General features: G+C 53.1%; 1 protein-coding gene across 2 annotated transcripts; it reads left to right on the forward strand.

Annotated features, from left to right (window-relative positions):
• Positions 1 to 715: 715 nt before the first annotated feature.
• On the forward strand, positions 716 to 11,365 carry ATF1 (activating transcription factor 1). Of its 2 annotated transcripts, none has more exons than XM_084277324.1 (7): positions 716 to 829; positions 6,725 to 6,853; positions 8,584 to 8,684; positions 9,181 to 9,311; positions 10,012 to 10,191; positions 10,278 to 10,437; positions 10,791 to 11,365. In XM_084277324.1, the coding sequence occupies exons 2-7, from the start codon at positions 6,725 to 6,727 to the stop codon at positions 10,933 to 10,935; spliced, it is 846 nt and encodes a 281-aa protein (XP_084133450.1). In that variant the 5' UTR covers positions 716 to 829; the 3' UTR covers positions 10,936 to 11,365. The 2 variants fall into 2 exon arrangements, with proteins under 2 accessions (XP_084133450.1, XP_084133449.1); XM_084277323.1 differs by lacking the exon at positions 716 to 829 and adding an exon at positions 5,071 to 5,121.
• The last annotated feature ends 2,479 nt before the right edge of the window (positions 11,366 to 13,844 follow it).

Raw genomic sequence — 13,844 nt, forward strand, 5'->3', positions numbered from 1 at the left:
CCCGCCCCGGGCCGGCGTCTGAGGGCGGCGCTGCCTCCCGCAGGCCGCGGGGCGCCATCTCCGCGGGGAGAACACCCAGCGTCCCGCTCCAGCGACGCCAAACGTCCGGCAGCGGCTCCTAAAGCGGAGCGGCGGGGAACGGGCCGTGTCCCTGGCCCGAAACCTCCCCAGGGGGCCCCCAAGCAGCCCCTGGCAGTTTGGGTCTGGGGGCTTTCCTTTGCCAGGGAACCTTGGAGCTCTCTCCATAGTTGCAGGTCGCGGCCCGAGAAGCACTCTCCGGCCAACATGCCAAACGTCCAGCGACTGCTCCCAAAGCGAAGGAGCCAGGACCCAAAGACCTAGCTGGCCTGAAGGGGCCCCAGGGGGCCCACACGCAGCCCCTGGCATCCTGGGGCTGCCCCAAACCGGGCCCGGCCCGGCCTCACCTCCCAGCGCGGCGGGACAGGCCGCCCCCTGTAACGGGACTCGGCTCCCGCGCGGGCCACCGGCGGCGCCCTTCCGCCGCGGGGGTGAGGTGCCGCCCGCGACGCTCTATCGCCGCCTCTCGATGGTCCCCGCGGTTGGAAACCGCCGGGCCTAGGCGGTGCCAGAGCGGACGCTCTAGCCTCCGCCTCCGGGTCTCTAGGCCGCGGGAACTCTATGGTGGGAGTTTCTAGGCGAGGCCTCCGCGCGGACTCTATGGTCGCAGCCCGCCCACCCCCAGCGTCCCGCGCCCGCCCGCCGTGTTTACGATGCCGCCGGCGCCGGTTTCCTGAGGCGGCCCCGGGCGCGGCGGCGGCGACTCCTCTCCCCACGCGCGGCCACCGGCGGGGCTCCGCTGGCCTCTGAGGTAAGAGCGGGCGCGGGAGGCCGCCCCCTCCCCTTCGGCCCGCCCGCCCCTTCCCCCCGCCTCCGCCGGGCCCCGCAGCGGCCGCTCCCGCCGGCCCGGCCCGGCCCGGCCCCCCCCACCCCGCCGCGGGCCCGCGCTGGGCCCGGCCAGGCCGCGCCGCTCCCCCGCCGCCCCCGGCGCTCCTCCGGGCCGCGAGGGACCGGCCGAGCCCCGCCGCAGGGCCGGGGACCGGGCTGCGGCGCGTCCGCTCCCGCCGGCCGGGGCCCCGCCTCGCTCCTTCCTGGCTGGCGGCCGCCGCGGGGACCCCGCGGAGCTCCCGGCCCGGCTGGGCCCGCGGCGCCGCGCTGCTCGGGCGGCCCGGGGCTGCTCGCCCCGCAGCGGGAGAGGCTCCCGGCGGCCCCGCTCCGGCGCAGAGCCCTCGGGCAGCGGCCTGAGCCCAGCTGGAGCGGCGCCGCAGCGGGAGGGCGGTGTCGGGCTCCTTCCCGGAGACCCCCGAGATCGACCGAGGGGGAACCGAGCGGGTGTGTCCCGGTCGCCTTTCGCCCCAGCGCCGCCTTTGCCACCCGCCCTCCAGCGCGCAGGGCCCCGGCCCGGCCGCTTCGCCAACGGGCCCGCTCGTGATTTGCGCTGAGGCTGCGGCTGCCCGTGGCCCCGAGGCCGCTCGGCACGGGAGGGCTCGTTGGGCTCCGTGCGCTGCAGAAGGCCGAGCCGGGCCGGGGGAGTCGCGTTGTGCGGAGCGCGGGATCCAGGGCTCTGCCCGGCAGCGGTTCTCTGGCGTGAGCTGCTGGGATGTGCTGTCCTCGGCCTCTGTCACTGGAGGGGAAAAACCAACCCACCCCGGTCTCTGTCCACCTTCGGGGTGAAAAACCTCCCCCCGAGTGTCCTAATGGCAAAATTAAGTATTTTAGGTGCTGCAGTTGGTGAAGGCAGCTGATTCTGAGACGCTCAGGAGGCTGTAAGCTGACTGTTCCCAGCGCATTGGGACGTGTGTCAATGGGATGAGTGGAAGTTGTGGGGACAGGGGGGTCGTCTTGTTAGTTTGGCCTTTTGTAATTGATGCTCATCAGCTGGGGGGGGTTAGTGGTTCTGGAGTGGTGGCTCTAACGAAGGGAGGGATGCAAGGGTATGTGTGAACATGGGGATGATAAACTGAACTCGCCTGCAACGAAATGCAATGTTCCTGTCTGAAAGGAAGATGTGCCTGAGGCTTAAACTCAGCTTTAAGGTGAGATGAGTTTCACTGGGGGGCAGTTCTCAGAAGTTAGGAAGTCCTGGGGAGCAAAGCTCGTACTGCTGCTGTTTCAGAACCCTTTCATTGAAATTAAGTTATTTCTGGGATAACAGCACATGGACACGTTGGGTTCATTCCAGAAAGCATCATCCTCGTCTGTGTGACCATTGGAAACGGTTTTCCTGCAGACTGGAGCAGTAATTATTCTCTGGCTAATAAATCCCAGGGGGGGTCCTGTTCTGAAGCGCCCCTGACACGTCCAGCTCTTCCTTCACCCCAGAACTCCCCCACTCATTTCAGCTAAACGGATATTGTGTTGCTGGAAGCTGCTTTGACTGTGGTGTCAAACCCTGCTCTGTTTTCCGGCCTCGGTTCGGCTTGTCTAAGGTTAAGAACCCATTGGTTGAGGTTTTTCACTGTGTAAGAGCCAGCAGATGTGAATCACAGCTTCAGGTGATCACAGAGGGTCATTCTGATGGGAAAAGTCACTGTTTTCCAGCTAAATAAGTTGTTTTAACAGTCTCCTTGGGAGAGCAGGTAGCGTCTTGCACCCCCTTCTTCCAGTGGGTGCTACGAGGTGCCACAGCAGCTTTCACCACGTTAAAATCACCTACTGAACCTTCTTATTCACTTATTTCTTACTGAGATTCACAGAGGCTGGGTGAGTGTTTGGTTAAATACTGCAGAGCAAGCAGGGAGGAAGTGAGCTGTGGAAATCACATTTAGAGTGGGAAACACTTGGTCTCTCATTCCTGTAAGTCGGGCTTCACACCTGGGAGAGGAAGATCAGCAGAACCCTCTGAGCTTTCGCCCCGGTTTGTTTATTTGGGTGGTTTTTTTATCTGTGGGTTTCGTTGTTCCCTGCAGTCTGTCGGTGCTGTTGTGACTCTTCTGGGGGACAGTAAGACAGAGAAGAACAGTGTGAGAGGGAGGGAGGGAGGGACAGACAGACAGACAGCCCGTGGCTGCTGAAATGAATCGGGTGTTTCTGCAGCACTGGAAACTCGTTTTGGTTTTTGCTGTTGGCTGATTTCAGTGTGACAGGGCCCTGTCTACCTGTGCTGCCTGGTCTGTGCCTTTGGGGGGTACAAAATGCAGATTTATTTTGTTTCCCTTCGTAAAAAGCTAAACCCAGGTTGGAGGGTGACGTGTCCCATGCAGGGAGGGTCGTTGTGCCCCTGGTACGTGCTGGTCATGAGTTCTGCTCTCTGCAGGGGGGTTATTGCTTTGAGAGAGAGAGACTTAATTTCCTTCTGGTCTCAATTTTCTTTCCTAAACCCCCCAACAGAAGGCAGAGCAGTCAGTGCAGCTCTCAGGTGGGCGCTGGGGGAGCAGCTACTGCAGAAAGCAAACGCTGGGGCTGTGCTGGTGTGTCCAGCCCTGGGTGCAGGGTGAAGCTGGGACCCTCCTGCACCCAGGAGCAGCGGCAGCGACGTGACGATCTTACAGGCAGCAGAGAGAGTTGTGAGGAGCTGGAGGTTCCAGGAGCTGGGAACAGCCAAGCCCTGCCCGGCTCCTGGGAGTGTTTCATTCCCCAGCGAAGCCTTCACGCTGCTCCAGTTTGAGCTCTGGGTGGACAACTGGTTGAAGTGCTGGGAAGCTGAGCCCTGCGTTGGAGGACGCTTGTTCCCTGCTGGAAAGGACGTGGTTTCCCCTGTGGCCCAGCCATGGGGTTTTCTCTCCACCAAGTCCCGTTCTAGTGCCGTGTTGGAGGAGCTCTGCAGCGGGGCTGAGGAAGGGCTGCAAGACCGAGATCCTGGTCTTGCTGTACGTTGACTTTTTACCCTCTACTACACGTCAGGCCGCCGGGGCTGCGGTTTGTCTCAGCAGGGAAAAATCAATGACTCACATTTCCACAGAAAGAAATGTAATTTCCAGTCTCATAGCAACTGTCCTTTCAACAGTCTCAAACCTTCTGTGACAAAATGTTTAACACTCACTGATCATCCTCTAATGCTCTAGGCTGGTCCGCCCACTCTCCCCACCTAAAAGGCTGCGTTTCACATCCCCAAGCCCCCAGCTAGGGGAGGGGGGATGCTGTCAAGGCACGCTGAACAGTTAAATTTAAAATCCTAGGAAGGAGAGAAGCGCTGCTGACTGTTCTGTGGAGATGGAGCGGGTGTTGCAGGGTTTGAAATGCAAAGCTCTATTCTCTGTGCTTTGCTTTTGAATCCCTGGTTTGTTTCTATACACCTTCAGATGTTTTAAAATAGGTCTGGCTGCTGGCCTGGGCAAGAATCTTTTGGAGAGTTATTTTATTTTACTGAGAGTGAGATCTCCTTCAGCATGAACGCCTCAGCTTAGCTTTCTTCCTAGATCTCACAGCTTCCCTTGTTTATTTTCACCAAAACCCAGGAAATTCAGTAAATACATTTGAGAGTAAAGTGGAGCATGGGGTAGGTCTGAGCCAGGGCTGGCAGAGGGCTGGGCTGCAGGGGCTGCCAGGGCCAAAGGAGACTTGTCTCCTGGTCCCAAACAGGACTGGGTGCTGCTCTGGGCTCCGAGGGGCAGTGAGTGCTCGACCTGCCCGAAGCCATGGGGTGAGTCAGCAGAGGGGCTCCCACCACATCTTTCCCCCCCATCCCCCTGGGGAGGCACAGCAGTGCTCAGAGTACCCCAGGGGAAGTGCCAGTCCATAATAGAAAGTGACATCGAAGGACAAAGAACTAATTAAAACCCTCCAAATGAGGGCAGAAGCGTGATGCACCGAGACTGTAGGAAGTGGCGGTGGAAGCTGGGCACCTGTCTGCTGCTCAGATTTATCATTAACCCCATTTAACTCGTTCCTTTGCTGGTGGCTGGTTGTGGAAGAGGTGCCCAAGAGCAGCAGGAACAGCTCAGTGACGCCTTCACAAACATCAGCTGTACAAGGTACAACACCACAGGCAGCTCAGCTCTCCTGTTGCTCAACAGGTGAAGCCTGGGCCAAGTCTCAGCAAACACTGGGGGTAGGAGCCGTTCATGTACCGCAGCCTGCAGCACCTCTGGAGGTTTGGAAACACACAGAGAAGGGAAAGGTTGAGAAAAATATGCTTGTTTCTCGATGGACAGCGCAGAATTGGTAAAAATGGCTGGTGTTCAAGGAGCAGAGTGCCTGTTCCTGCCCGTTGGGCGCAGGGACGCAGCCGGGGGGTCTTGTCAGGCTGTACGTGCCTTGCGGTCGTCCCCGACGCGCAGGAGCTGCTGAGCAGGGACTGAGCCCTCGGTTTCTTCACTTTCTTTTTTGGAGGGGTTAAGAAAAAGCATTTGCAGCTCCTTCTGCAGTAGTGGCAATCCTGGGTGCTCAGCACCATGGAAACACTTGGATTTCAGCCCAGCGTGAAGATATTTAATGCAGCAAATCACATGAGGGTGGGAATTTGACTGACTGGCTACGCGGTGACATCGCTGTGGAAGCTGAATCCTGAATTCAGCTCTCCACATCTGAAAGAGAGTCTTCTCCACTGCCAGAGTGTCTGTTCCACTCTGCAGCTCATCTGCTGCTCGCCCCAGGGAGGAGATGGAGATTCTGATGTAGAGCTGAGATGACTCTGTGAGGCAGACAGGACTGTCAGCGAGCATCCTGCCTGGCCTGCAGCCTGCTGCTTCTGGTCTCCTCCTGCTTAGCGCTGCCGATGTCACACGCCGTGTGATAGGGGAGTAGAGTTAAAGGACAAGCTAGCTGAGGAGCTCGAATGATCCTGCCAGGTTAATAAAGCAGTGATGGAATTTGGGGAGGAAACCGGTTATTTACTTATTCACCTGCTTGTGTAACTGGGGTGAGTTCAAACCACAGACCTCAGGACGTAGACAGGACTTTACAGAGGACTAGCAGTTGTAATTAACTTTTTGCCAATTAAACCCAGATTCCAGCTATGTCTGTTGAAATGGATAATTTTAAAACATTCAAGAACAGCTGCTGCAATGTTATTTGGAACACTCAGCTCTCTGCTCTTCTTCCTCACCCAGAGCTTGCAGACCTTGTGCCCTCCAGCTCCGGGGCCTTTCTCAGAGCCCTCGTGCCTTGAGCTCTCACAGCGCGTTGCTCAGCTCTTGCTAAACTTAACTCTTGTGATTTCTCCTCTGTGAAATCTTTGAACCATGGCCAATAGCAGTTGCTTAAAAATAATAATCCCAGAACATCGGATACATGTTGTTCTCCACGACTTTGGTGGTGTTACTGGGATCTGTCCTGGTCTTGTCGATTGCTTCTCCTCGATTCAGATTTTAGTGCCCTGAACTATTAACTTCAGTGGGAATTAAGGCTACTTAATTAGTCGCTTTCATTTATGATGATCTCAGTCCAAGATGCTCTCAAAATGGAATAAAAACTTTAAAAAAAACCCCCAAACTGCCACAAAGGTGAGACTTTGGTGTGTGGGTACGTGTCAGCACTGTGATCCTGAAGCAGGCTGCCTGGCTGGGTGCCTTTGGTCGCCTGTTTGGACCTCGCAGGGTGTTGATGTGACCTTCCCCCAGCCCAAGGCAGAGCAGTGACTGTTCCAGCCTCCTGCGTGTGCTGATGTGTCTCCATGTGTGCATCCCTAAAGGAGACCTTCTGGCCTTAATTAGGCTTGAAAGAAGGTCCTGCCAGCGCGGTGCTCGGCTGGTTTCCTGCAGGTCCCCTGGCTCTCTGGATGCTGTGGGATGAAGGCTCCTGCTAACGCTGCTGTGGTTTGTTGCAGATGTCGCTACGAAGCCCAGCTCCCCTGACGGTGGTTCAGCTTCCTGGAGAACAAGTCCAGGTCCAGGGAGTCATTCAGACAGCTCAGTCCTCTTCTGTCATCCACTCACCCCAGGTGCAAACAGTGCAGGTAACAGCAGAACGACTGTGAGACAACCAAGAACCCCGTGTTTGTGAACGTGAAAAGACTTGTAAAGGCTCCTCTGACTCAGCTGACGCTGCTGGAGCGCAGCCGCTCCGGCCCCGCTGCCAGAGGGGCACTGAGCAAGCCAGTGACAGGATGTCATTCTTAAGCTGGAGTTATTTGTGGTGCTGAGGTTACCTCTGGAGTTGAAATGAAACTATTTGCCATGGCCTCCTCCTGTAAAACCAGGAGAATCTCCTGAGCTTTAGTTAAACCAGCTGTGTGACCAGCGTGGCTTAACACCCAGCTGAGGGGAGGGTAGAGTCACACAGAGTGTTTGGAAGGGGGAGACCTGAGTGATGGGGGACAAACTGTTGGCTGCTCAGCCTCCTGTGCGCTGTAACTCCATCTCTGTGGTACCTCAGCCTCCTGCTTGTGTCTCTTACTCACTCGCCATGTGATTCTGTACAAACCACTTCAGAGGTGGCCTGTGGAGCTCAGTCGAGCCTGTTCCTGCTGCCTTCAGTCCCTGGCTGCTCAGAGCCCTCTGGGCAGCGGGCTGTTGGGGCTGTGCTCTGCAGTAGCTGCACTGCCCGGCCCAGTGACTGGAGGAACTGCCCTAAGACACCCTGATTTGTCACCGATCCTGTGGGCTGCGCTTGTCTCATCATACAGCGTGCCACCGATACACCAGGAGAAGTAAAGCTGGATGCATTTCCAGCTGTGGTTGCTCCTGTGCCATCAGATCAGGAAAACACGGGTGTCTCTGCTGACAACTGTCCAGCATGTGGCTCAGAAGATTTTCTGTGCTTGAGTCTCTGCTAATCCCTTTCCTGTCATCCTGCTCTCGTTGCAGGGTCCCCAGGGGCTGTGTTCTTTCCCTGCTATTTATGAACGTTGTGACCTTCTTGCTCACAGGGGAAAAAAAAAAGTAATACACCAGCAGATTGTTTTTAAAGGGTGACAGTAGGTTGCTCTTTTTGCCTCTGCAGCAGCAGAGAGTGGGAAATGCTTTCCCAGAGCTGTGGGCATTCTTCTCTACTTCTTGTTGCTGGCAGACAAATAAGTACAGATAAATGTTTCCTTAGCTTGTATTTAATGAGGAGAATCAGGGAAAAAACCCCAGCACTTCCCAAGTGGCTGAAGAGAAACTGATAGATCATGTTTTGCACATTTGCTCCTTGATGTGCTGCTGGTTTGAACAGTGTTTTGGTTTGACTCTCACTCTCTGCGCAGCGAATTACACTGTTTGTGTCTCTGCATAAAGAGTGTTTCCGTTTCCTTTCCTACCACCTCCTTAGACAAATCCAGGCGTGGGAGTGGCTCACCTCTCCAGACCACACCAGCTAATGAGACAGTGAGGCCTCTGGGTTCTGTGACAATAACAAACCACGAGAAGAAGCCCCAGTGGTTGTTTTTGCATTCCCAGATTGATTAATCCCACCATTAATCCAGCAGGAGCAGCCAGCTTCAGGCAGAGAATGTTTTTCAGCTTTTAATGTGACAAATAGTTTCGGAGAATCTGAGCTTGCCTTTTGTGTTTCATTGTGATCCTACTAACAGAACGGTCTTTATATTACAAGAGATATTAGATAGCACTGAAACTAGAAATCCACCCTTTTTTTTCCCCTCTGTGTGCTTAGCTGTGTTCATGGAGTTTTCATGCTGCTGTAGCTCATGTACTCATGTAATCTCTCTGCAGCGTGCTGGATAACCACATGGAATGTGTTTTGTAGGTATCATCTTTGTCTGAGAGTGAAGATTCTCAGGATTCCTCAGACAGCATAGGCTCCTCACAGAAAGCTCGAGGCATCTTAGCTCGTCGTCCCTCTTACCGGTCAGTACTGGATGTAATTGTCTTGTATTTTTATTTGACACCAAAATAACAACTTCCAGTACCTTCATTTACTGTGCCCACTGTTCTCTGGAGGGTCCTAGAGTCAGCTGTAAGTGGTGCAGCTCTCAGGGCAGCGTAAACCCAGGCGTTTAGGGGGTCAGCATCGAGACTCTTGGGTCTGTGCTGATTTGCACACACACACACACACACACACACACCCCCCTGATACGTATTAGCAGCTGACTTGAAATGCTCTTGGCTCGTAAAACACCTCAAATACCTGACTAAAAAACCTGATACAGGACTATAATTACAGCAGGAGTTTGTGTCAGTCTCCTCACACCAAACTGTTCACTCTGAAAGCTGTTGTGCTCCAGACTTACAGCCTTCAGTCCTGTCCTGCTGAATCGGGCTGTAGTCGCCTCTAACAGTCGCTGTGGAGATCGGACAGGTTATTCCCTAGTGTTACAGCTGAGAAACTTTTGTCTTTTAACAGGAAAATTTTGAAAGATCTTTCTTCTGAGGACCCACGCGACAGGAAGGGAGATGAGGAGAGTCCTGGCGGCTCGGCTGTTACATCCATGTCCGTGCCCACGCCCATCTACCAGACGAGCACTGGGCAGTACAGTACGTTACACAAAACATGTGCCTGGCTGGACACATTTCTTACTCCTTTTGCCTCAAAGTACAGAGCTGCTTTTTGTTAAATGTTTGACAAAGCTGAAACACAGAAGGTTTGGTTATTTGTCTAGCAGTTGATGGAGTTAGTACTGTTACTGCATGGAAATGGATTGGTTCTCTAAGGACTCCAGCTGAACTCAGTGCTTCGTTATCTTAAGACCTGTAAAGGATGCTGGAGTGCACAGCAGTCTCCTGCTGTTAGGTGGAGTCCAGAGCATTAAGATCAGCCGAGGTGCCATTAGAGAGATCAAAGGGGTTTGTCCCTTCAATTCTGTCACCTAGTGAGCATCGTGCTCGTGAACTGGGGAGCAGCCTGCTTGGGCAGCCGGAGCACCTCGAGCCGGTGTCCATACTGCTCTTTCTCCATCCCCTTCCCTCCTTTCCCAGTCGGGATTTTTGCCCTCTCTGAGTTCCTCCAGAGCAGCTGCGAGCTGGGGCCAGCACAGGCCCCCAGCACTCTGCCCGCGGCTGCCCTGATACCAACACGCCCCTTACACCCAGCACGTGTCCGAGAACCCAGCAGGAGGAGAAAGGCTGTAGAAACTGGCAGCGTCCTGCAGCAGCATTAACAGGCAGACTGACCTTGTCCGTGTGTGGCAGCAGCGTCTGGCTGCGGGTCCTCTGGCGCCGGTTCCCTCTCTTCCAGTTGCCATTGCGGCGAATGGGTTGCAGTTGGCCAGCCCGGGAGCCGACGGGGTGCAGGGGCTGCAGACGCTGACGATGGCGAACGCGGGCGGCGCGCAGCCTGGGACAACTATCCTGCAGTACGCGCAGACCTCGGACGGCCAGCAGATCCTCGTCCCCAGCAACCAGGTGGTTGTGCAGAGTGAGTACACCTCCCAGCCCGGGGTAGGAGACGTGTCCCTTAACACAAGTGCTCCTTCCTAATGCCTGTGCTCTTCCTCACGCCAGCTGCATCAGGAGACATGCAGACCTACCAGATCCGCACCACGCCGACCACCACGTCCCTCCCTCAGACTGTGGTGATGACATCACCTGTCACCCTGACATCACAGACAAGTAAGACAGATGACCCGCAGCTGAAACGAGAAATAAGGCTGATGAAGAACAGGTACGTGGGCTGCTCAGACTCCTGAGTGTAATCTGCAGAGGACAGATGATGAGCCTGGCAAGCCAGCTTCTCTGACTGTGCTGCCCGTGCTGTGTGCTGCCTCCAGCGACTGGAAGCACTGGGAATTCTGACCAAAACATGCTCCATGTTCAGTGTCTGGTGCAGTCTGGGGAAAACAAATCCGTTTCCCTGCCACACTGTGGGGTGTGTGACCAGACTCTCCACCCATCCTCCCGTCCTCCTTGGTTTGTTTTGGTCACGGTGGCTGTGCCAGCTCCCTCCTCTCGGGTTCAGTGTCCCCAAAACAAATCTCCAGTCTGATATAAACTGTTGCTTCTGCTTGTCTGTTCCAGAGAAGCCGCTCGCGAGTGCCGCAGGAAGAAGAAGGAGTATGTGAAATGCCTGGAAAATCGAGTTGCAGTCCTGGAAAATCAGAATAAAACTCTAATCGAAGAGCTAAAAACTTTGAAAGATCTTTACTGTCATAAAAGCGTGTAAGAGAAGAAGGTAAAACTTTTGGGGACTGCTTAAATTTCAGAGGAGAATTTTTTTTTTTTTATACTGAATTTTTTAAACTAGATGAAAGGTCAAAAATTGAAACTTTTCTACCTAGATTTCACAACGTAAAGACTCTATAGATTTTATTTACAACATGTTGGTGACAAAGTACAAAAAGGAAACAAGAAAAACCTCACCAAAAATTCCTGCTGGCACAACTGGAAACTTGATAAAAGTCAAGATTGCATCTACAGTGAAGCAGAGTGGTGTGTTCCCAGGCAGGCGTTAGAGTTCCTTGGCTCATTTCACTAATCCTTGTACCAGAGGCGATGGTTGGTCCCAGTTCCAACCTGGGTGACACGGAATCCTTGCCATAGTTGGCGTTATTAGTAACATTTATAACCAGTATATGTTTTGATTTCTTACTCTTTCAATCCTTTTTCTTTCAGTTACTTGTATGTAAATATTTTTATTTTAACCTGTAAGTTGTTATTTGCAGGTGCAGATGATAAAAGAAGCTAATACTTTGCTAGAGGTATAAATTATGTTTAATCTTTTCTCAGCTGATGGTTTTAAGAGTTGAGGGGTTGGGGTTGGGTTTTTTTTTTCCCAGTGTTTGCTGTGTTTATGGAGTTGGGAAGGGAGCTGCAGAGAGCGGGGAGGGGCCTGGTCCTGAAAATGTCTGAGGCACATGGAACAGGGCGTTGGGTTTTCTTAGGAGAACTCAACCCAGTCGAGTATCTCATGAGGTGTGATGTGGTGGGACGAGGTCTGGGGGACACGAGCTCAGGCAGCTTGTTCTTAGTCGCTGGGCATGATGAGGATCTCTAATTCCACAAGAAACCCTGCGCTGGTGATAGACACGATTGAAGACACATTGCTTCCTCTGTCTGGAGATCCTACTGTGCTTTGGAACGTTGAAACCAAATAGAAGGAGGATGATAAAGTACAAAACTCAAGATATTTACCAAAGGGTTCGTGAGGGGCGAACACGTGGTTTATACGCTGAAAGTAGTGCGAACTTTCCGGACTAATTTTGTAAGGTGGGTGATATTTTGCAGAGTAACGGTGTCTTTGTAAGAAAATACTCTATTGAAAACAGGTAGATGGTGGGTATATTTTGTAGCTAAATTGTGATCTTTGCAAATTCTGAAATTGAGTTTCTATAAGTATTTTGACAGTTTCTATATTTCGTTTTAGTAAGCAAATGAAATATTTTGTGAACCAGATTTTCAAGGATATATTTTTATGGGTAGTACAAAGTCAAATGAGAGATCCTTTTTGGTGTAGGAGATATTTGAATTAGTTTTGTATGTCTGTAGGCAACTTGCAAAAAAAAAAAAGGATTCTGAAGAGTATGGGGAAAAAAATAAGAGCTCAGGGCCTTTCATTCCCCAGAGCTGATACTGTCTGCACATCAGAGCCGATTGCTGTCGGAGATTCTAGTTTGTATCATTTTGTTTGACATGATCCAGGCCTTTTTTGGGTGTGGAATCTCTGTTCTTGGAGATCCTCCAAAGCCCCACGGCCGCGGTCCTGGGCAGCCCGCTCCAGGTGCCCCCGTTTGGGCAGGGGGCCGGGCAGGGTGACCGCGAGTCCCGTCCCAGCCCGGCCCTTCCGTGACTCTGTGGTTCTGTGACATGGACACCCGCGTGCGCAGTGCTTCTTGCATGAATAATCAATACACTGTTTCCAGAGCTGGGATGGAATCCTGCTTCCAGCGGTGTCAGCGGGAATTGCACTATGGACTCCGCTGCTCACAAGGTGTTGGAGCTCCGTGTGTGTCGTGCTAGCTCAGACCCGAATGGAACTAGAAGTGTCCTCACTCCCTAGACGTGTGATGCTTGTCATATGGTCAGTGGTTTTTATTTTACTCATGTTTGAATTAATGGACTTCTCAGCAAGCAGAGCTCTTTGCAAATGGTGTGGGAGTGGCTGCATTCCACACTCACAGTGTTAGGGGCTGGACAGGTCGGGGTTTCCCCAGGTCTCTCAGTAGAGGGTTGTTACGGCTGTGATCAGGGCGTGTTTCCTGCGGGCCCAACAAGGAGACGTCTCTGTTCACATCACGTCCAAAACAAACCCTGGGCACGGCTGGGAGAGTCGTTATATTAGGGAACTGCTCCAAGAGAGGTGTGTGGTGCCTCCTTGTTCCGTGAGTGGGATTTCAGGAAGAAGGAACCCTTGGGAATGTGCACAGCACCTCAGAGAACTGGACCTTTTCACTCTGACTCGCGGAGTCTCTACGCTGTTTGCCCTGTGTGAGAGGACGGTACCGAGTCCCAGTCCTGACGCTCGTGTGGTAACTCCTCTGTGTGGTATTTGATCCTCGCTCTGTGCTCCTGTTCCTTGACCTTCCTTTGTAATACAGAATAATAAGAAAAAGCTATCAAGTGTTGAGAGTGTAAAATAAATACAATTCTTTCTGTATTCAGCAAGTGAAACCCATGTAGAGCTGCCAGACATAACATAGTAAATCCTTATCCTCTTGAAATAGTGTTTGGGAAAGAGCCGCTTCCTTTTCCTCATGGAAATACAACACAGTAACATGAGTTTGCTCTTTCCAGTAATCACTTGTCATGACATACTTATTTTGGATTTACTTCACAATCTAGATTGTAAGAGAATAAAATTATATCCTGAGAGTAAGCGATAGAGACCTACCTAATCCTGCTCTGCTGGTGTCTCCAGACAAAAGTACTTGCTTTCTACAAAGTGTAAATATTTGTTGAGACAATTAGATGGTTGCAAATTTTGACCTTGGTAAAATAAAGTCGCCAAAATACCCAATTCTGCTGTTGTTTATTTTCAGTTGGTGCAGCTCTGCGGCGGTTCCGCCCAGCCGGGCGCTGTCGGGTCTCTGGCAGCGCCGGCCGGGGCTGGGCCGTGGTCTTTCCGCCGCAGTTACC

The sequence above is a fragment of the Gallinula chloropus genome (genome assembly GCF_964237585.1).
Source record: "Gallinula chloropus genome assembly, chromosome: 31".
In the NCBI taxonomy this organism is placed as follows: Eukaryota; Metazoa; Chordata; class Aves; order Gruiformes; family Rallidae; genus Gallinula; species Gallinula chloropus.